Source organism: Terrapene carolina, unplaced genomic scaffold (assembly GCF_002925995.2).
Source record: "Terrapene carolina triunguis isolate 2854851 unplaced genomic scaffold, T_m_triunguis-2.0 Scaffold211, whole genome shotgun sequence".
In the NCBI taxonomy this organism is placed as follows: domain Eukaryota; kingdom Metazoa; phylum Chordata; order Testudines; family Emydidae; genus Terrapene; species Terrapene triunguis.
In genome coordinates, this window is record NW_020664562.1 from 21,864,052 (window position 1) to 21,888,375 (window position 24,324).

Here is a 24,324-nt window from a genome sequence, read left to right on the forward strand (position 1 = left end):
GGGGTGAATAACTTTTGATGGTTCATCATCACTGTAAGAGTGAGTAGATTTTGTGCCTGGATTGGTTCATTCTCATGACAGTTTTACAAGACTGTCTGTGCATCTGTCTTGGGCTCTGCTCATCTATCTGTGGCATGTTCTTATTGCTGATGTCAATGAACCTCTCATTTTCCCTCAGGTAATGGTCAGTTATGTTAGTGTGCAAAAGAGATTCCCCCCCCCCCCCATTGTCTAGCTGTTCATTTCATTGGCATTTCAGGCACACATCTCGTCTCTGAAAGTTGCACTCCATGAAGCAATATATTAAGACCATGCTATATGCTCAATACAACTGCTCATTCAAATAATTAATGCCACTTTGATGCCATCACAAACAGTTATATAACTAAATCTGGAAAGGAAAAACAGACAAGAGCTTCTAAAAATGCACTAGTCCCAAATTTAGAGAATCTCAAATAAAAATAGTGAGCCTACTTCTGATATGACTTACAATGGTGTAAATCAGAAGTAACATCATATATGGTGTAAAACTAGCATGAGATCAGGATCAGCCCCAGAGGTTTCTTCCTCGTCCTTGGCAGGCTTTGAGTTCTTGGAGCCAGGACGTTTCAAGACTCATCATGGACTACTACCTGATGTAGAAATGTAAGAGCAGGCATAAGTGCTGCTACTTTGATTAGGTTTGTATACTGTAGTCTGCTAAAGTTATCCCCTTTTTCTAGTTTTGTTTGGAAATGAGTATAAACTTTCTTGTACATTATTGATTCCAGAATTATTTACATTCCACTGTGATTTAGATCTCATGACTCCCCCGAATTATTCTGTGTGAGTTTTTGTCATTAAGACAACTCACACCTTTAGAGAACTGAATTTGGTCTTTTATTGACCCATCCTGTGAGAAGAATTAACTGGTGTCTGGATTGTGGAGATGGCTTTGAGATATTTGGTTTACCCTCTGCAATAATAGTGTGCACCAAATAGTGCATTGTCATGTTTTACTGTACTTCTGCAAAACCACAAGCAAAAATAGCCTTTAGTTTTTTTTGCCCTCAGACAACTCTGTATGGAATAATTATGATTAATTATAAAATCAACAACTAAATAATCTCACCCATCACCTCTCCCCATTATGGTACAAAATTCCCTTATTTTTCTTGATCTTTTATCAGTTCTAAATCTATGATGATAAACTGTACTCAAAATATTTTACCACACCTAAAAACATGTACTTCTAGAGAGCCATTTGCATCTACATAGCTCACACATATTTACATAATAAGTGAAGCTATGGAATTACATATGACTGTGGGACAGGGTGTATAACCCGATTCAGGACTTGGCTTTGAGGGGTTGGGGGAAGAGAAGAATTTTCCATTCCATAAGGTTGTAGTAGTGGACAGGAATTCAGGCAAGGGTCTCCAGGTGAAGACAATTAAGGTTTCCTAGCAGATCTGGAATGTGCTGGGAGCAATCAAATGACTGCTTATAAAGGAAGGAAGGAATGTGTCCTGATTTTCCTTGTTGGGACTTGCTATCAGAGTGAGGACAAGGGAAATATTTATTTTCCACCCCGGGAGAAAAGGTGTGGTTTTATGTTCCACCTGGGAGAAGGATAATCTGAACAATTTAACCCTTTTCTAGTATATCTGGCAATAGACCATAAAATTCCCTTTAAACCTTAAACTGACTGATGTTGTATTGTTTTGTGTGGCTGTGAAGCAGGACAATTATTTGATGTAGCACAACCACCTGCCCCCGAACTCTTTAAATGCTTTACTTTGCTAACCTGTCAGAGGTCCTTAGAAATCATTTTTTTCCACCCAGTGGCAAATAGTGAAGTCTTCTCTCCCACCCATTGCAAGTTTTAAACTCTATTAAGGGAATTATATTTTAGATGATTTGTTTTTACTATAACTTTTAAATTCCAAATGAAATTAAACCCAAACATTTGTTAAGATTGTAAATGAAGCCATGTCTACCTTGTCACAAAGCTACGTTAATTTTGAACACGCTATAGTGTGCCAAATGAAAGTTTTTAAAACTGTTCTGGAAAGCACTTTATTACTCCATACACAAGGTCATATCACTGCTACTCAGCCTCCCTGATTGATTGTTGCATCCAATTGTTGCCCCTTCTCATTAACTAATGCCTGAACCCTGACACCTGCTCAGAAAAGTAGGACAGGGACCTAACATTGTAAGCTGGGGCAAGGACATGTCTAACTAAATGTTTATATGGCATTTAGCAGAATCGGGTCCCCATGGCTCTCAGTTCCCTCATTCTGAAGCATGTCACTAATTTCAGTCCCTTCTACATAAAGTGTGTCCTCACTTTAATTGTTGAACTTACATAAAAAATAAAGAATTATAAAAGTTGAGGTTAAAAAATAGTTCATTATACTACAGGAATTAATTCACAGAATTTTAAGTTTCCTGCATAAATACACTTTTGTGCCCCTCACTTTGGGTCTTCATCACACATTGCATCACACATTTGGGCTCTGGCAAGTTGAGTGGCATGTAGGGCTCTGACCCTTGACTGTGGCCTCTAACCACTATTATATTACTACTACTGTGTTTTTAAAAAAACAATAACACCCTAACATGAGTTTGAAAGATGGGAGGTGTAGGCACAAACTATTCTTTTCACTTTTAAACCGCACTGTTTACTGTGATGCTGGTGCACAAGTGACAATGTTAACACTATTTAGCAGTCGGGTTTTTGTTTGTGTGTTTTTTTTTATTGAATACAACTATTTTTTGCTATTTTAAGAATGCTGTAGAACTGATATCTCATTCCTATCAATTTATACCAATCAAGAACTGAGGGGAGTTAATTTTCAACAAATATTAACACTTTACAAGTAAGTGAGAGCCATACAAATGTAATTTTTGTCCATTTAAGCATAAAATCCATTCAAAAATTCATTTTAATTACTGCACTATTAAAAAAGAGTAGATTCATACTCAGTATATTTTTATGCCATGTACATTTCTTGAAACTATATCCAGAGTTTTCTTATTCACTTCAATTGACTTTGGATCAGGCCCATTGGAATCAAATTGGATTTATTAACTCAAGCAAACTAACCAAAAATGGATTAGTTCCACTATCTTGTTATCCTCCCTTATTCTCCTGACTCCTTCTTACGCTCCCAGTCATGTTCTCAAGTATGAATTTTATTTACTCACTCCTGCTCTATTAAATAAAGTAATCTTTGATTTCCTTACATTAGTTAATAATAATGGTCCAGATCTTGTACTTGTTCAGGCAGAAATCCATCTAAAATCTATGACAGTTTTACTTAAATAAGGTATGAAGGAGCTGGCTCAAGTTGTATAACAAAATATTAAATAATAGTATTAAGCAACAAAGATCTCATTTAAAACTGAGGCCACCAGATTCTATTCCCAAATTATTCTAATCTGACATCAGCATTGCATCTACTGTCCTCAAACTAGTCAAATTCATCATCACTATTCAAACTAGCAGAAACAAAACAAGAGAGAGCCAAGCCAGCATTGCTTTTGGAGTAGCAACTTTGTGATTTTTTCCGAGGTGCTGTTTTTATCATTTAAAATTCTTCTAAGAAGCAATCCCAAAATGAATACTCTCTAAAAATAGTAATACCCACAATCTGTTTATCTGACTCAACAGTAGCCACGAGATGACATGGATGATGCTGTTACAATCGTGACCAAACAGCTGAAAATACAATTCTACTTCCTTGGTGAAACACCAGCTCTGTCTTCTATAGAGCTACCAATAAAATATTTTTTTGGCAGGGATTTCAGCATCCCACTCTTACATATAATAGCATTTGATTATATCCTTCTCCCCAACAATTCATACCTTGCTTGTCTTTATCATGCAAAGATTTACACCCATGCTTAACTTTCTGCACAGTGAATAATCCAACTGAGGTCTGGAACTACTTTCAGCATGCAGTTAGGCCTCTATAATGTCTTTGCAGGATCATGGCCTTAGCTTGCAAGCTTTTTGTGTATGTTGTCACTACTGAGTTAGCCCAGATGATTGGCACCTGAGTCTGAGTATAAAAGTTAATTTAGCCCGGTGTGAGCTATCGCACTACACAGTCATACCTGAGTTACTGCATCCTCACGGGTGTGCTCTCTTGTGTGTGTGTACCTAGGACTTCTTGGGGCACATCCCTTGGTTTTCTGTATGTTTTTTCCCCAGTGAATTGTGGAAGAACTTATTTCTTTATTATTTGGCGTATGCAATCTGGTCAAGCCAAGCCATAGCATTCTTATCAATTATGTTCAAGGCACGAAGATCTCCAGGAAGTTGAGTTATTTTGCAGTCCTCAACAATGTGTCTCATGGTTTTGTGGCTGCCCCACATTGGCATAGAGGATTGTCTCTAAGACTTATCTGTCCTTCTGGATGCACAGACAGAATTGTGGGAAGGCACTGGAGGACCATCAGCACTCAAGTGATTTAGCCTACATCCTCACTGCAAAGTAGATGGTTTACCAGCCTGATTGAAAATGAATCACTGCTCTAATTCATACCCCCAGGTAGTCCAGGTTGAAAGCCAGTGCCAGGTTTACAATGCTGCCAGTGGCGCCATGGAGCCAGGCCCATGCTCAGAAGGGGTCCCAGCCTGCTCTGCTTGCACTGCACCCTGAGATGGGGTGACCAGATAGCAACTGTGAAAAAACGGGACGGGGGTGGAGGGTAATAGGCGCCTATATAAGAAAAGGTCCCCCAAAAACGGGACTGTCCCTTTAAAAACTGGACATCTGATCACCCTAGCCCTGAGACCCCACCAGCCTACTGGCTCGCCCCACCCTGCCCACCACTTGCTCCTCTCGGCCTGCCCGCCGAGGGCTCCTCTTCACCCCCTGGCCCCACCCATCGGTTTCTCTCTGCCCCCGGCCAGATCCCAGTGCACCTCCGGCTCCAGGCAGTCTCTGCTTTCCAGCACCCGGGGGCCCCACCTGTCTCCCTGGAACTGAGCTGCTTGGTACTGGTGCAGAAGCCTGGCCAGTCTCAGCCAGTTGGGGCAGGGGGGACAGTGTGGAGGGCTTGGCTGGACCCCTCCAGGCAAGAGGGTCCTGAGGGAGGCTGGCTGGGGCAGGCCTTGGCCTGGCTGATCGCACCACTCCCAGAGCCAGAGCAATTCCCCGCCCCGGGAACTGCACTGGCAGCTCAGCCCGGCAGACAGTCGCCTTCCAGCAGGGTCGGTGAATGCGGCCGGGAGGCAGGGCATAGGGGAGGGGGTGTCTGGAGGGTGGGTGGGGGTGCTGGGCTGTGAGGGGGTGGCAAAAATCTGTGTGCTGGGGCACTAGGGAATGGCGGTTCTGTGTGGGGAGCTGGGCAGTTGTGGTGGGGCTGTGGGCAGGGGGTGCTGGGCAGGGGTGGTGTTGTGCAGGGCGCTGTGCATTTGTGGCAGGGTCTGGGCGGAGCCGCTGGGCATAGTAAGTCCAGGGGGGCTCTGGCCATAGGGAATCGGAGGGCTGTTCCAGTGTTGGATGGGGGGGGGGGCTCTGTGGCGTGGCATAGGCCCACCCCCGAGGGGAAGGAGCATGCTGGCAGCACAGGACTGGGCAGGCCACTGTGCGTCTGGCACCTGCCAGTTTGTAAATACTGCCTTCGCACTGGGCGGAGCAGGGCCACCCATGCCAGGCCCCTGGCCGGACCCTCACTATGGGGACCGACCCCCACCGTGCCATGCTCCACTGCCCCCATATATGTTTGGCGACAGGTCCACAAAAGGTTAATCCTGTTGAAAGCACTCCTGAGTAAGAGCCCAAGTTAACTTTTCATTGAAGACAAACCCTTTATCGGAGAATGCTCACCTTCCTATGTTTTGTATAGGACCTTCTACAATAAGATCTAGATCCTTACTGGGGTCTCTGGCTGCTATTGTACTAGAAATAATGCACATCATAATCCTGATTCTGCAGCTGCTAAAGTATGAAACACTTGGCTTGGGAGAGAACACACATCTTTCCTGCATGTCAATATGCTGATGTATTTCTCTGCAATTCAGAAGAACTGCTGTTCCCAATATCCTAGTCAAACCACATTAAACAGCCACCAACAAAAAAGGATGATTAGCTGTTAGAAGTAAGAACTAGTGCGGGGGTTAAGGGAGGATTTGCCTTTTCCCACAACATACATCCTTGTACAACTGCTGAGGTGAGTTACCTGTTCACTCCTCCAACCCCTAACTTTCTCTGGAGTGTCACATGTTGGCCACTACCTCTTGAATAATGAAGGACATCACAGATACCTGGTTTGAGCTGGTATTGAAAGTCTTATGAGTCTGATCTTGCAATCCTGACAATGCAATTATTTTTGTGAGATAAAGTCATTGGGCAACCTCAACTGGAGCACCTTCTATCAGCAGGCCACAGTATGACAGGCACACCTAGCACAGGGTCCCTCCTCCAAAGTCCCAAAAAATAGTCCACAGTGTCTAATGGTAGCCCTTGTGGGATTAATTTATTAAGAGTTCCATGCATGTATAAATCATAACAGAAGTTCTACTACCATAGTGTAAACACTACATGCAACATTTATCTCGCATCTCTCACCATACCCTGATTTTCCACGACAGCTCCCAAATCTCTCATGTCCTAGCTCTCCAATGCAATCCCCTCCAGTCCTTGTACTAGGACAACACCCACACACCCTCCAACTGGAGTGAAATCTTACTCTTCCCAGCAGGAAGCCCCACAGTCTCTCTGCTGAGAGATCATCTTTACCAGGGAAACATCCTTCACTCCCCTTGGAGTCACAGTTCCTTTAGGCTCAGCTCTTCAGCCCAAGAGATGTTAGCAAGTAAGCTCCACCACTGCTCTCTTGCATTCAGCCCTCATCCCCAACTCTCCAGCTTAGAGCCAAGAACTCCATCTGCTGGTCACTGGCTTTCAGTCCTCCAACACTGCTTGTCTGGCCTGGAGACACCAGCCAGCAAGCCCATCTTACTATTTTCCTCCTACCTTCTCCTAGGAACTGCATAATTTCCAGGCGCTAGCCACTCTCATCCTCCCCTGACTAACTCAATCTTCTCTAACCCTGTGCATCACTTCCTGGACTTTTATAGCCTCCGGGTCCTGCCCCACCTTCCCAATTGACCAAACTGAGTGCATCTGTTCTGGCATAGGGGTGCTGGATTACTTCATTTACAGGAGTCAGCCACCCTCTGACAGAGGCTACTTGAATGAGTAAGGGATGGTAGGATTGAGTTATATGTGAGTGGGATTACATAATGCTATTTGTAGTATGGCTCTGTTACAGTGGTTTTCAACCAGTGGTGGTACACGTACCCCTGAGGGTATGCAGAGGTCTTCCAGAGGGTATGTCAATTTAAATCAGGGGCCCAATGTAAATTACAGTTTTTCAGTGGCAATAGAGTTGAAATTAAGGCCTTATCTAAACACAGAAATTGTACTGCTTTAACTATACTGGTACAGTTAAAACACTACAAACCTCCTAGTAAGGATGCAGTTATACCAACAATTTATTCCCACACTAGAGGGGAATAATAAAGAACCTTTACAGGCAAGTAATTGCATTCAGGGGTTGTACTAGTATACTGTAATTATTTTGGTAAAAATATCACATCCCTGACCAAAATAGTTACACTGCTCAAAATCTGTGTGTACACTAGGCCTTTGCTGGCATCCAAAAGCAGTTGTTACTGATATAGTAGTGCAGTCCCCAGCATAATTGGGAGCTCTGGCAATAAAACTGCTTTTGGATGCCAAACAACATTTTTGAGATTGGCACAAAAACTAAGAGTCCTGCTTCACCACCTGATCTCCCCTGACACTAAAAGCACCATATTTTCTTTCTTCAATTTATTAATTTTTTAATCTTTTCCACAAGCCATCTCTCTCTAGAGACCCCTTTTCAATTATTGTAAAAAGATATAACGGATCCTTTTTCACACTTAAAAGGGCATATTTTGTAGCTGTCACCATATCCATGTTCATCATTGTTGTGAAATATCAGTTTCTTTGCTAACCTAGTGTGGAATTTTTGCTTCATAACTGTTTTATCTGACATCAGGGTAACAAAAGCTGATCAGCACAGTGTCCAAATGGCACTTTGTTTTAATGTTGAGGGCAATAACTAAAGCAGGGAATAGTACTTCTAGAAGGATTCTGAAGGGCTCTGGAATTGAGTGAGATATACTAGTCAGTGGAGCATCTGGTAACTGAAGGAGGTTCTGGGATTTGCCTACTTCACACAATCTTTCCTCCTATTCCTGACTATCCACTGGCTTTGCAGTTGATCACCAAATGAAGGGTAACATTTTTGAGAAACGACTTGTTAAAATTTTGGAAACACAGCACTGGCTACGTACATTGCAATCTTTTTATCTGAGGTTGATTGCAGACTGGGTCATTCTACGTCCAGTTGCATTTCTCACAAAATACCTCTAGCCTTGCATCATCTTCGAGGGACAGTTTATGATTTTCAGGGCCACTAATTCTATGTAGCCTATCATGGCTAAATATGATAATAAGTATATATTTTGCCCCTCACTGTGGTATCTCCCCCACAACCATCCAAAGACATGGCTTTAGAGAGTAACAGTCTCAACTTTTTTGGGTCCTATCTGTTGGTGAATAAAGGTGGAATTTCTTGTTTGCGTTTTTTACTACTGCTGTGCACTAAGCTGATGGTTTCAATGACTTATCCATAATTCCTCAAGTCCTTTTCCTTATTTTATGATGGATCATTGTAGCATTTAGAACATATTCCCTAACTTGGTTTCTTGCTCTTCCACTAAATTACTTTACGGTTATTTACCGTTCTGTGATTTTGGCATCTGCTGGATCAATCCCCTGAATTATCCAAATCCTTTTGAACCTCATTGCATTGTTCTTCTTTGTTTGCTTTTTCTCCAAATTTAGTATCAGCAGACTTGCATAGCTTGTAACCATTTAATAGATTTATAAATTTACATTAACATTTATTTAGGTGAATAGTTACAGGAAAGGAAAGAAACAAAATGTTGATTAACAGTGCTGAAATTTAACCCAGTAAAACTATTGTTACCAAGGGATTTCAAAGACTTTGTTATTTGTCGTATGCTGATGGACAGCTAATTAGAGAGATAAGTAATGTCATAATTTGATTTGTTGCTCCAGGAGTGGACCACAGTCCACAGAGTTCAACAGTGCGCTCTGCAGCCACAGGATCATCATATTTGGAGTGAGTTTTTTTCTAACCAAAACAATTTGATTCTGCACAAATCCATGAATGTCACTCTTCTAATTTTTCTAGGCACCATTATTATGGCTGGAGCTGGTAATGCCTCCTATAGTTAAGTTTGCCAGACACTTCCCATTACAAGACCCTTCTTTTCCTCCAGCTGCTTATAACTTTGCCAAAATTCTGTGGTTTGGGCTGCAATTTTCCATGCTGGGTGTCTGCATCAGGCTGGTTTTTGTTTTTGTTTAATTTCAGTTAAAATAGTTCAACCATTTCTGAGAATAAGATTAGGGTAAAATATATTGTTTTGCCCAAGTTAAACAAAATTCTTACAAAATTTTGTTGAGCTCTAGCACCCCCATGCTCTGGAACAGGGACTTGAAATTTGGCAGGGGTGCAGGGCTGGCTTTTTTATCATCTCCATGACAATTTGCCTAAATTTGGCTTAGTTATAAGGTTCTGAAAAAAATTATTTTGCACATGCTCAGTAGAGACTTGTTAAAGTCTGGCAGCTTAATATCTCTGAAGATTCCACCTATATTGAACATGCTCCAGCCTACGACTGCAGTGGCAGAGCAGGACTTTCCCTTCAATTTCTCCTCTCAGCAGCCAGGGGCCACTGTGGTACTGGGCATAGGAACTGAGAGGAGGAAGACTATCTCTCCTGTGCTCCCAGTGCTCCCCCTGCTGGTGACCTGGCAGCATGGAGGAGTCGGAAGCAGGCTGACTGAAATACAGAAGGATAAGGAGCTGGGACTTGAGGGAGGATGGGGGTAGGATGGATGGAGTAGATTGGGTCCAGTAGCCTGGGGGAAGACTGGTTCTTGGAGCTGGGAAGAGATATTGGGACTGCTGGACAAGGAGACTTGGATCGGGAGCCAGGGGAGGAAACTGAGACCAGGGTTCAGGTGAGATGATAGACTGGGAGCTAGTCTGTGGGAATGGAAGTAAAGACAGATTGGATGAGGAGCTGGCGAGGGAAGATTGAGACTGGCTGGGCAAGGAGACTGCGACATGGAGCCCCAAGGGGGAAAGACAGGAATGAGGAGCACAGGGAGGGAGACTGGGACTGGGCACCAAGGTGTGGGGCAGGAGTAGTCCATAGGTAGACCACGGGCCAAATCCAGACTGCCAGATACTTTTGGAAGGACCCCAAAATCTTTTTATTTACTTATTATCATTATTGTTGGAGGTTTTTTTTTAATATATATATTTTTTCTCTGGAGTCTGGACCTTGACTATACCTTAACCAAGAAATTTGGACCTTGGCAAAATAATTGACTACCCCTGGTGGGGGGGACTGTTGGCCCTTGGACTCAGAGCCTGGAAAGGGAGACTGGAACTGGGATGAGGAGCTTTGGGAGGTGGAGACTTGGGGTACGTCTACACTACCCGCTGGATCGGCGGGTAGTGATCAATCTATCGGGGATCAATTTATCGTGTCTAGTGTAGACGCGATAAAATCGATCCCTGATCGCTCTGCCGTCGACTCAGGAACTCCACCGTGGAAAGAGGCGGAAGCGGAGTCGACGGGGGAGCGGCAGCAGTCGACTCGCCGCCGTCCTCACGGCCAGGTAAATCGACCTAAGATACGCCGACTTCAGCTACTCTATTCACATAGCTGAAGTTGCTATCTTAGGTAGACACACACCCCTTCCCCCCTCCCCCCCGCAGTGTAGACCTAGCCTTGGACTAGCTAGGCCAGGAGATTAGGACTGAGACTGGAAGAAAAAGCTTGTGTGGGGGTAAAATGGGGAGTGATCCTCTCCAGACGCTGGAATTTAACCCCAAATTCCTAAATCCAAACATTCCTCTGTTGTCAGCAAATAGCTGTCACTACTAGCAAAATGTGTGTCTTTCCCCTCTAATCACAGGACCAGATAGAGGATGACAATTTATATCTGCTATCAGTTATTCCTTTAGCTCCAGTCATAGAGATCTGTGCAGTTTATCTAAAGGTTACAATCTTGCTGATGAACCATATGGGTTTCAATATTATGCCACATGAGGAAACATTAAAAGAAAATTAAGATTGCAAAATCAAGTACTCAGAAATTAGGGAATGCTAGAGTTAAAGTTGTCCCTGCAATATTAATTTGGCTCTCTTTTGCATATGCATTATGATAGTCTTTAACTCCATGATCACATAATATTTTTCTAAAATGCCCCTGCCTCATTCAGAGCACAGGAAGGACTATACTCTGGGGATGAATCAGGGTTATGTAGTCAAGGAAGTTGTTGTTTTTAGGACCCTTACATAATATACTGCAGATGTTGAAAGGTGTGTAGTGAATGAGACAGGGAATTACAGGAACAGAAGGGACGTTCTTGTGGTTTAGGAAGTTGAATATTGCCCTGGAAGTAGGGTGACCAGATGTCCCAATTTTATAGGGACAGTCCCGGTTTTTGGGTCTTTTTCTTATATAGGCTCCTATTACCCCCCACACCCTGTCCCGATTTTTCACACTTACTGTCTGGTCACCCTACCTGAAAGATTGGATTCTATCCTTGCCTCTGACACAGAATGCCCTGGTGATGCTGGGCAAATCACTTAAACTCTTCACAGGTAAACCTGGCACAGACAGCTTTAATTCTCACATTTCCTAACTTCTGAGTGCTTGACTTTGCAACATAAATGTTTATTTAACTTATTTTTGTATATAATAGTATGCTACATTAAAATAAGTCTTTGTCTTAGGCCTTGTATAGATTGGAGAAATTTGTTATGTTAACCACTATTGGTGCTTCCTAAGATGACTATAATATGCCATGTCTTCATGATTCCAACAATGTCTAGGCACTCACACCAACATTTTAAGTTCAAGCAAGGCTAACCACCTTGTAGTCCTCCTCCATCCCAATATACACTAATGCAGAACCAGCATAAACAACAAATGCTAACTTAGTGCCCCAATACTCCTCCCATTGTTATCCAACAGTGCACCAATTAATGCTTAAGAGGTCTGTCTGGCCTAATTTCTGAATTGTATAGGCCTATGGTAAAGGTTTGTGGAAGCCCCTTTTCCAAACAAATAGTATTATACACACCATAGCATTGACTTCTCCATTGATGTAGCAAGACAATTTTTCATCAGCGACTCAGAAGACATCTCCTTACAATCACATGTGGTGCAGCTTTTTTTTTTTTTTTTTTCCTCCTGGTAATTTGGCAGTGTTGTTTGCCAATTATGCTTGCTGGTATAAGGCAGACATTTTGGCAGTGATGACCAACAGGGGCAACAAGAAGATCTAGTTGCGGCTGAAGTGTTTGTGGACCTATGCCCAAACGTCCAAGTGGATGCTGAATACAGCATCATTTGGTCCATTAATCAGTACCGGGGCAAAAATTAAAAGGGCTGGAGGCCGAAGCAAGGCACAAGGCAGTGAGGAAAATCTGATTCTTTTATGAGGAACTAAACCATACTCTTGGGATTTACCCATCAATGCCACCTGAAATACTGAGGACAGCACCAAGGCATCATGTACCATGATGGTGAGGGGGGTCAGAGGGAGAGAAGGAAGAAGACAACAATGTCTCCATTGCCCCAATGGAGATCAGGAATGAGTAGGAGGATTGGGAGATCGCTGAAACAATGCCAGGATCCTCTCTTTGGAGAGTGAGGATTAAGAGGTGACAGCAGAGATGACGGTGATGCTGCCTTGGGAATGGAGAAGCCTGATGAGGGGCTTGCAGTACAACGCAGCTTTTCCAGAAATTATATTATTATTGTGGCTGGGTTTGCAAACTTGTGGCTGGAAAGAGGCCACCAGATTCTTTCGACCGTCTAGTATTGCTGAGGTGGGTGGGGGCAACCTCACCTGGGGATGAACGTGCCCCCTCAGTTCTGACACTACAGCAGCGGCCCTATTCCAGCCCCCTCACACCCGAGCTTTTCGCCGCCAGATTCTAGAGTTTGTCGTCGTCGCCGCCGCCCCCTCCCACCACGTTGGGCCGCATGGGCCAGTGTCTGCAACACGAGCGGGAACCCCAGCACGCCCGCTGCTGTCTGGCCCGTTGCATGGTGCTACGGGCTGAACTCTGCGTTGCTGATGCCGCCGCCTGAGGCACACGCTGTGCTGCCCGCTGCGTGCTCCCCCCTCAGCGGTGCTCTCGGCCAGCGGGGCTCATCCACCACGGGCTGCGCCGAGTCCAGTCCTCCCGCCACCTCAGAGCCGACTCCTCACTCCCAGTCCCGCTCCCAACCTGTTGCGCTATTAGCATAGCCCCGCCCCTGATGCGGAGCTGCCCAATGGGAGGTGGCGGGCGCGAGGGGGCGTGCCCGGGGCGGGGCTGGGAGCGGTCGGGGGACGGGCGGCTGCGGCGCTGGCCGGAGGGTGTGAGTTCAATGGGCAGCGCGGAGGGATGCGCAGGGGCCCGTCGCGGCCCGGCTGCTGCCTGCGCTCGGGGACTCGCTTCTGCTGCCATCTCACGGCGTCCCCCGCCGCCCTCAGCCCGGTAAGGACCCCGCCCGGGGGCGCGTCTCGTCCCGTCCCTGGTGTCCGGCCCGGACAGCTGCTGCCGGCCGGAGCGTTGGGCGCCCACATGGGGTTGCAGGGGCCGTGCCAGGCGCCTCGAGGGGCGGCCTCGGGGGAGCGGTAGGGGAGCCGGGGGCGCAGCCTGGGTGGGGGAGCAGGGTCCGGCCGGGGGGTCTGAGGGGCTTCGGGACTCGGCTGTCGCCGCGGGAGTGGGGGCTCCCCGCGATTGTCCCCCCCGCCAGGCAAAGTGCGCCCTCGGCGGGGCGGGTCCGTCTGCCCCCTGCGTCCCCATCCGCTCTGGGCTCCACGCCCGGGGGCCCCTCTGTTCGGGGCATCCTCCCTGTCTGCGGCCAGCGAAGGGGACCGACGGGCGGCTAGGAGCGTCCCCTAAATCTCCTGCCTCATGAAGTGCCCCGTCCCCCTCGGCTCGGCCCTCGGTGAACCCCCTTCCCGGCCGGGCTGCTACCTGCGCCCATTGCCGCTCAGCCTCCCCCCCTCCCCTGCGGTGTGTTTGCGGCTCGAGCGGCTCCTCTCCATTGTATGTAAATCCTGGGCAGGAGGGCGAGGACGTGCGAGTTGGCAGCTGGCTGCATCGGCTGGTCGAGGGGGCCCCTGCCTGCCGTACAGAGTCCTGCTAGGAATGCGAGACATTCCGTGTGCGAGGCGTGGGAGGCAAACCCTCGCTGCAATCAGGCCCAGTTGAAGCTACACGGCAGCACTGCTGTGTGCTCTGGCTGCATTTTATAAACAATCCGGGTTGAGAGCTTTTTACTGTTCCTTTTAAAAACAGATTTGTAGATTTTCGCTCCAAAGGAACTCTTCAAAATGTGGCCTGGTAGGGAACTTTATCGTCTGCGAGAGAAAATTGTGCTGAGAGAGCAGATTTCTGAAATAGTTGGTCTGGGGTGTGTGTGTGTGGATTGGTTTATTTGGGGGTGGGAAGGATGGTTTGTGATGGGAACTACTTGTTCTTAACCAAAGTCTGGAGATATTTATAAGAGTTGTTTTGGACTTTCTTCAAGAGATTCTAGCCTTAAAAAAAGTGTATACGAATGAACATGAAACTTTTTTTTTCTAGTAATGAAATATGCGTGTTCTGGGAGGAAAACTTTTTTTTCTCCTACCTCTGTCTTGTGACAAGTACAAGTGAGGAAAAAATAGAAGAGTGTATCTACAGCAAAAATTTGACTAAAGGGGATAAATATTATGTAATTCCTAATATTACAACTGAAAGAGTATAGGAAAATATCTTTAAATTTTTGTGTATTTTAGTGTTTATACATGTCTTACTGTGTCCCCTGAATAGTCATTGCTGTCTTCCCCTTTTTGTGCGAGTTAGTCACACAGTAGTAGATGAGAGAAAAACATTTTCAAAAGAGGGAAATGTAAAAGCATAGTCATATTAAGGGGGACTGGTCAAGTACCCAAAACTAAGTTAAATTCATTATTGAAACTGACTGTCTTTAATTTGACAATGTGTCCTTTTTAAATACTGTGGAAAATTCTGCTTATGTCTCAGTAGTAGAAGATGTTACACTTGTTGAAAGAAGGAAGCGGTTATGTGAAAGACAGGATTGCAAAGTAGCTTTCTGGCTAGGAGACTAACACATGGGAACTGAGGAAGGTTGCACAAATGTTTTGCTCAACCCTGTGTTTGTTTAATGTAAACTTCACCTGTAATCACCTCCTCCACACACTTTAGCAGGTTTCTATTAATGTGGTTGTTATGTTGGAATTACTAATTTCATTTTCAGCATTGTTTATATATTTTCTTATAGAGTTATACATACTACTTCAAAACAATATATATTATCAAGGCAGTTAAACTGGGTTAGTTAAACTCTAAATTTTCTTTCTTTTTAAGCATCTGACAAACCAGTAATGCTGTAGCATAAATTTTTTTGACCTAATTTCCTCCTCTTTATTATTCCTGGTAGTTTTAAAACAAAATGGAGAAAAGTAATGGAAATGCATGAGAATACTACCTGTCAGAACATATAGTGGGAGTATTCAAAACAGACGAGTTACTGGCTTCTTTAAATTGTCTAAACAGATTTTTAAAAATGTATGCAATACCCCTTTCAACCTGCAGTGAATACCTACGATTATATTATAATAAATTCTTGCTTTCTCATGTTTATAATAAAAATAGTTAAACTAGCAACTTCACTGAGGTGCAAACAAATGTATTGTAATCTCTGCAATTCAAAGTCTTAACCATTTGGCCTTTATAATGCTGTTTACAATTGTTTTTCCTCTGAGCTAAACATACAATGTAAACATAAATTCTCTTCTCTTAGTGTTTAGAGGATAAATGTAGTCATTTATCAAAATGGAACCATACCTGCCTTTGCTACCTGGAGCTTTATGCTTTGAAGTGAATTACTTCACTTGGCACAATGAAGTAGGAATGACTCTGGTTTTCTTAAATTAAATGAATAGAGATGGCTGCTTAGCTATATCAATTTATTCATTCCGAAGTATAAACTTTCTTTGGGAATGAACTTCCTAAAAAGTGCTGTGCTAAAACTAAAATAAAATAGAACCCCCTGAAATTAACTCCTGTAGGTTTTACAGATTGAATCTCAATATCTGACACACTAAAGAAGTTACATTTTTGGAATCTCAGTAGCTTCTTTGTCTTCCTTTGTTTTTAGTGTGAGTTACTGTTTTTAATAACAAAAAAATGGCAGTTGTCTTAAAGTCCCATGTTGCAATTAAACTTTAGCCTTTTTCAGACTGTTTTCCTTTTTCCATCCAACTGTGGTAGGCCAATAGGATCCCTATGAAATGTTACCATTTTTAAACATGGTAACCAACAATCTTATTAACTGAAATGGTGTTGAACATGGCCTAGTTGTCCATGTGTTTTTGTTCAGCATTATGCCAATTTTTCATGGTTGTTGGCAACTGTTCAGCCATGGTAAAATTTTATAGTGTAGACCCGGACTCAGTGTATGCATTATAGAGTGTATTAAATTAGGGATTCATGAACACATGTTCAGGAAAGAGAACAGTTCTTTGGAGTAAATTTAGAGATTAGTTTGTGTAGCTCCAGGACAAAGCTTATAGACTACCTTCATGCACCACCTCCACCTGGTCTTCAGGTAATGCTAGCATTAATTAATTATTTGCTTTATAATTTCAGATAATCAAAGGATTTTAAAACAATTTGATTTAAATGTTTCAATATCCAAGAATTTAACATTGAAAATATTTCCAGGCATTGTCAGTATGAAAGTTTTACCTTTCCAATGTTGTTCTCTTCCATTAAAATATCACTTTCTTTTCTCCTCCCCCCCCCTTATTAATTTTAAGGGCTTCGTCTTTGGCCTTTCAAATGGACATTAAGTGACATTGAATGTTAGCTGCAAGAATTTTATAAGTACTGCATCAGCTGGGATGTTGCGACAGAACGGTGGAAGTAACAAGCGTGGTTTGGGATTAGCCCGACTGTCTACATCCAATTTCTTCACCATCTCCAATTCAGGAAACTGGGGAATGGGGCGCAGCACCAAGAGCAACTCTCTGAGCAGTATTAGCTCCAACTCTGATTGCTACGACAGTCCTGTTGTGGATCCAGAATACATCATGCAGTTGGTGAATGATGTCAGAAAATTTGCAGATGTGCTACTGTATTTGAAAGAAGCCATTCTTTCAGAAGGTATGTCAGCTACTTTATCCTATTTCTTAGCTGATTTGAAATTCACACACAGAGCCGTACTCAGTAGGAACAGTAGCAAACATTACTGTGGTTTTTACTTGTGTTTTTTCTTTCTGCCAAATACTTGCATGATTACAGGAAGTGGTGGATGTTACTTTGGGTGCTACGTTTCCTCATCAAACACAGTGCATTCTGTTTCCTAATGAGACATAACATATAGAGCTGATACGGTTGGTAAGACTTGAGTAAAAGGAAGGAGGGGAAAGTCTGGTTCCCATCAGACTGGCTGAACTGACACTGGAAAAATAGTGAAACTTTAAATCAGTCCTTTAAACAACTGACTGATGTTTTTGTAATTACAAAGTATACTGTTGATATTTTGGCGAAGATCCAGTTTTCCATGCTATTACAACTGTTACTGGTCTAATTTTAATGGAGTTTTAACTTTTCTGTAAAGCTCGCTTTTTCCAGGCCAAGGTATTTTTGTTTACCATCTTCTGCTAGCAGGTGGAAGCTACAAATTTGCTTTCTTAGCCCATCCTCCTGGAACACGTCACTTTTTTTTTTCCCTTTTCCTAGGGATTTTTTTCTTTCCCAATTTTATAGGGACAGTCCTGATATTTAGGGCTTTGTCTAATAGAGGCGCCTATTACTCCCCACCACCTGTCCCGCTTTTTCACACTTGCTGTCTGATCATCCTATCTTTTCCTGAAAGGGAAATGCTATCAGTTTTTCTTGGTCAACAGCAGGAAAGCTTTTCTGAAGAGGTGTTCTCTTGTTAAAACTATGAGCTATGTCCAAACTAGTCTGGTATGGGATCCATTGACTGCTATTAGCAGTTTCTCCCACCTGTTTTTACCTATAGATAGTTGCAACTCCTTTTCCTCCTTCCACCACTACCATCCAGTTGTCCCTTTTCTCTTAGTTGCAATTCTAGAATTGTAATGAGCAAGTTGACTTAATTATCTACTTTAAGGAAAGGAAAAATCCATTGAAGTTCTAATTTTCATGAAGCCTGTAGCACGTTAAACATTTTTAGTAGACACAGTAGTCTGTATAATAGCTAGAGCTAGTTTGTGGATATGGTCTAATACTTGCAGCTTCAAGTGGTTTCTCACTGAGAAAAACATTATTATTGCTGTTACTAATGTGGCTTATGATTTCTTACAAACATAACCAAAGATCAGATTTATCTGTGGTGTGGGGCGTCCTCTACTTTCCTGTTTAGATTTTGGGTCAGTGTAACAATTGTCACATAAATATTCTGAGGATTTCTGACTTAGCATCACCCCAATAACTGCCTTTGGTTACAAACAAGGATAATAAACGTTAGCTGGAATGGAAAATGCTACTTTCCTGTCACTTGAGGTATTCCCATTTATGTCGAGGTGGCCTCCAGGATCTAAGTTTTATTTAGACAGGGAAAAAAAGAGAGATTCAGGATGTGAATGTAGCCACCATATTGTAAACAATACACTGTTTTGAGTCTGCAGTTACAGTGAAAGAATTGCACCAGAAAAGTGGTGAACAAGTCTTAAACGTACAGGTAACTTTGAAGCCTAATACTGACTTAAGCGTCACTATTGTTCACCACAGCTTGACACATGGGTAGATGTGGTCATTTGATGTGGTGAAACATGTCTGTCTGGCACCTCTTAACATCTGAATGGACAGTCCACAGGAAACAACTGCCAGAACACAAGTGTATTCTAGCAGCCACAGAGGCAGTTTTAATAAATAAACTCAAAGGCCCCAAAATATAGTGTGGAAGGTAGGTTATGCAATCTCCTTTTAGTCTAGATCACACAATAACTTTATTAAACTGTTTTCACTTTTGTCATCTTATTAAATTAATGATCTTTTAAAAGGGTGGATCTTTAAAAATTTTCTGCATCTATTGGGTGCTGTTACTTGACACCTTGTCCAGAATACATCTTCACAGACTAAGAATGTGTGTAATAAAAATCTCAGATATTGAATAATGCAAAGGTAAACTTTCTTTCAAACTGAGGTTCTCTTCTTTGTACTGCTGACCAATAAATTGGCCCAGCATTTAGGCTGAAGTTAGCAGCTGGCAAATTTCAGAGTAAACAAGGAAAAGCAACTTCACACAACATGTAACTTCTGTGTCAGAGATTTTTTACACATGAGGTCACTGAGACAACACACTGTTTACATATAAAAGGATGGATAACTTTGGTTGCTAATAGTATTTATGATTTACCACCTTCTGAAATTATCCAACTAAATAATCAACTGTATGGGCCAGGAAGGAATTTCTCCTGACTCATTTGGATATCATTACTTGGTGACTTGGTGCATTTTTTATATATATATAAAAATTTGAAATTTTCCTTTGCATTGTCTGGTATTAGTACTGCCAGAGTCAGGATACTGGACTTCATGATTAGTATGTCAAATCATATCTTTCCAACTAGCAGTGAAGCTGTAATTAATTTATAATTTTCCAATTGTGTGCATCTTCAAACAGCTGTAAAGCAACCTGTTGGAAGTGTTGGTGTAACTTTCTTCAAAATTATGCTGTCTTCAGAGATTAATTAAGATCACTGGACCAGACTTTTGAAGGTATATAGGTGCCTGGTGGGATTTTCAAAAGCACCTAAAGTCCCTAAATACCTTTTAAAAATGTGGCCTATTGTGCGTAGATTCACCAAAACATTGTTCCCTTGGGGACAGGCAGTTGCATTTATAGCACATAACAGCACAGTTGGAGATGCAACTCTCAACTGCTGCTTTTTCTATTCCCTCAGGTGACCTCATGATGTGACTTAAAAGCAGGCAACCAAAGTCCATGTCTCTCCTCCTGCTTGGGTTAAATGCTTCCCTCAGACAGTTGGCAAACCTTGGTCACTGTGTACCATCCTATATGCTCTTCTTTGCTGTGTCCAGGCTCTCTGAAGCCATCTATCTAGATTTATGTACTGCACTCAACCATAGTATTGTACTATGGAGCCCCAGTTCCTAAGGAGCCTTCTCCAGTTCTCCGCCAGTCTTCCTGGAGAGGATGAGAAGAGCTGCTTTATTTTTGCAGACTTTTATCCTTGGAACACTTCAGTCTTTCAGAGAACCCAAAGCCTACTTGCTGAAGTTTTCTGTGCTACTGTCAACTATTTCTCTGTCATACAGTGTGCTGTAGCAATGCATCATCGATCAATAGAACAACCTCATGTTGTGCATGCAAAGGCTGATCTCATACTGGAAGTCAAAAGACACTGAGTGTAGGTACTTTATGCTGTTTCCCCTGTTGCTGCCAATGGATCTCTCAATTTTACATTGAAAAGGTAAAATAAGTTATAGCTTAAATAGTACCAGAATTCTCTTGGAAGGGCAGGCCTGGGCAAAGTGTTTATTTTGCCAAACGAAAATTTGTGTTCAGTAGCATACATAGGTGTGTTAACTTGATAACAGGCAACCATTTATTGGCCTCTGCCACTTCAACATTGCTGTGTTTTACCTACTAGTCTTCCATTTATCTGACAAACATTACCCGATTCTATTAAGTGTGATGTCTTGACTCCATAAATATTTTGCCTTTTCAATGCAGATCGACAACTTCTTTTGCAACTATTATTGTTAGTGCTAATATTGCGGGCTTTGACCTGAGGAGGAAGGTTATATAATGCAAAGGCTCACTTACCCAGTACCCTGACCTGGCACAGATTGCTTCAGCTAATCTTCAGGGGCTGACTCTTCTTGCATTGGAGTCAATATCAGAAGTCCCATTGATTTCAATAGGCTTAGGCGCTAAATTTCCAACTGGATTAGCATTTATTTTCCCTGTTGGAAGGGTTTGGCAGTTATTCCCGTGGTTCAGTTTTATCATTTTTCTGGTTCTTCTGAGGTAGTGGTGTACTCCTGGGTAAACTATTCAGGTAAGTTACCTTGCATTGAAGAATGTATTTGTGTCTGAACTAGATCATAAACTCCTTTTGAATGTGGACTTTATCTAATGCTTTGTAAAGCAGCAAACATACTGGTGGTCAATAAATAATTACATGAATACTGAACTGCAGAGATTTCCAGAGAGGAGAATGCTGCGTGTTTGAGTCTTCTCACTTTTTATGTCCACTGCAGTGGCATTTCCATTTGCACTAATTAAATGAACCTTGATACAGACTTATCAAAATTTTTTATTTTTGCTGGTTGGACTTCAGGGAGAGTGCTGCTTTTAACCTAAGGTAAAGTAATTGGCAAATCACTGCAGTACTGTTCTTCATGGTTTCTAATGAGCTTTAGTCAGAACTTTGTCCTATCTAGCAATTGTTGTTGTTGTTAAAGTGTGACTTAAACAGAGTTTGCGAAATCTACTCCGCTGGTAGGAGTGGGAAGTTTTATCTCTTGCAAAATTGTTTCTAGTGCTTATGGATAGTGCTCGGTAGGTTCTATCATGAACAGTGTGTAAACTATCCAGTGCCATTTTCCTGAGCATGCAGACAGCTTTTGTACTTTTGCTCTGGTTCATAGCTGTATCAGGTGTGATACACCAAGGCAATATTAATCAGACTTTGATCAGTGCATGGCTGTTCAGAATCATTTGGGAGGCTTCAAAACTTTTGAATCATGTCAGTTTCATGTTGCTTTGTGAGCAGCAGCACTGCTAGCCTCTGGAGTTATTCACAGAATAAGAAGAACCAAAAAATGGTAGTTGGGGGAAAGAGTAATTTTGGTCTTCTTTTCCACCCTTCACAGCAGCCTGGTAGCTGTAGAGTAGGGGATACTTGTCAAGGAAAATTACAACAGCCAGGAGGCTCCAGGTTGGGGAAGTAAACCAAGGCCTTTCAGAAGCTTTGGTTATGGGGGCTGAGATGCTCACCAGCATGGTGCCCTTGACTTCACTGGTGGGACCACTTCCTCTTGTTTCTGTGTCTGCCTCGGTTTAGTCTTCCAGTTAGCAGATACCTGATCCATTTTTTAAGCCCCAGGCTTAAGGCAGCAAGCTAGAGAAACAGTTTACTTATATGGAGAAACTGAAAATGGCAGCTTGTTTGAGTGGATCAAAAATGGAGCCTTCGCTCTAAATTCATCAGAAGAGGGTTTTGAATAGCTCTTGTGACACATAATTGTCAAACTTTATAAGGCAGTGTACAGACTAACCTGGTGTCTATCCCTCTCTCTGAATACCCCTTCCTTTTGAGTCCAGGCATTAAGTTCAAAGTGAGTGTTGTGCTCATGAGATGTGAGGATCAGCTGAAGCAGGGCCTCCCTGAGAGGGACTTTACCCAACTCTCAGCTCTATCATTGTCCATATGTTGTTAAAAGATCAATCTTCTCTGTTTCTCTGGCCAGATAATAAATCAGTGCGGCTAAAGGGGAACATCTTGGTCTAAGTTCTGCACTTGAGTAAAAATTTCAAGACTGAATCTATTTTGGCTAAATTACATAAATCAAAATTAGTAGATCTCTTGGTGAAAACAGCTATTTCCCACCTAGCTCAAAATTAGGGTTAGGCATCCTTATTCTTGTTGGGTAGTGTCAGAAACAGCTGATTCTCCAGATTTGACCTACATTTCCCTGGTGTCTTGAAGTAATAGAGTCCGTCATCCCTCAGGATCACTGTCAGTTGCGTTAGGGTCTTGTGGGATTAAAGGTACTTCTCCTGCATTGAGGGAATCAAAATAATGGCCAACCCAGTATAAAGACATCAGCACTCTTCTAACACAATGGAATGAAAATGGACACACGAGCTATTTGCGTGAATTTAATTTGAAATTATCACACTAGATTTTTAAAGTCTGTTAATGACCTAGAGGAATCCCTTTCCTCTAGTGATTTTTAAAAAAAAAAAAGTAACCCTTTTCTACGCATCTTTTCTGGGACCTGATCTGGTCACTTAGAGTTGCATCAAGCAGTGGAGATGCTGTATTCTTACTTGAGTGGTGCCTCAGATTTCAGGTTTCTTTATGTACATTTAAAACATACCAAAACAGGTGCCAATCCTAAACTCCAGACAGCTTTAATGAGAGTTTAAAAGCACAGCAAAACACTTTTTTAAAAATCCCCAAAATAAGTCAGTAGGCCATTTAGCAAATGGAAAAATGACCCACATTTAAGTCGCATCCCTCTCTCAAAAGCACCTGTATGATGGTCAGCCCTGAAGTGTGTCCTAAAGCTGCCTCCTCGGACTGTAACTTGCAGCAGTATTGCTGGGAGAGGGTGGCAAACCCTTGAGTAGGAGGCTTCCAGGACACCTAGGGGGAGACTTTCAAAGGCATAGGGCAGTCAGGTACCTATTAAAAATCAATGAGAATTGGATGCCTGATTGTCCTTTGACTTTGAAAATCTCCCCATTGTGCTTTCTATATAGTGTGGGGCTACTCTGAAACCTGTGGGGATGAAGGTACCCCAGTGCATTGAACTATACCTAGTAACTTGCAGATGACCAATTCACATAGCACAAGTGTTGTAGGTGCACAAGTGAGAGAGGCCTTTTAACAATTATGCTGCTGCGCTCTGTACCAGATTCAGTATGTGTTTAATATGTAGCCACAAGCAGAGCACATGGCCGTAATCTGATCTTGGCTTGACAATATTATGAGTAGGCTTGGCAGGATTTGATTAAAGTTGAAGTTAAGTGTCTTTCAGCTGAAACACTGAAATTGATGAAAAAATCCATGGGTAGCAGGCCTGCACAAGTGCAGCCTTCCCCCTGCAACTTGTGCCTGCAGGGATCAGGTGTCCTCAGCACTGCAGCAGCGCAGGGAGCCCTCTGCAGCCATGTGCTCTCTCTTTCACCCTCTCACCATCTGGGAGTCCAGGCGCTGTCCCTGAGCAGGAGTCATTCAGCAACAGGTGGCCTCCCTTGTAGCCAGGGAGCTCATCCTCCTTGGACTCATGATTGGGGATCTCTACCCCAACAGACCAGGACTGCAGTCACCCCTGCTTCTTGTGGCTGGGTGTTTTGGGCCCTTCAGCCATAAAGGGAGCCCCCTGTAGCCCTGCTGTTGGTTCTGGGAATCCCCTGCAGC

At 43.0% G+C, this 24,324-nt stretch overlaps 1 protein-coding gene across 3 annotated transcripts in view; it reads left to right on the top strand.

Moving 5' to 3' along the window:
- Positions 1-13,516: 13,516 nt before the first annotated feature.
- LOC112119087 (rho GTPase-activating protein 29) overlaps positions 13,517-24,324 on the top strand; it is a 74,649-nt gene continuing 63,841 nt past the window's right edge. For 2 of the 3 annotated variants that reach the window (XM_024217641.2, XM_024217643.2), the window contains exons 1-2: positions 13,517-13,654; positions 16,993-17,338. In XM_024217641.2, coding sequence (XP_024073409.2) covers positions 17,077-17,338 — 262 coding nt within the window. In that variant the 5' untranslated portion in view covers positions 13,517-13,654; positions 16,993-17,076. Of the gene's footprint in view, positions 13,655-14,440; positions 14,510-16,992; positions 17,339-24,324 lie in introns of those variants that run through there. The other variant, XM_024217642.2, reaches the window with a different exon arrangement.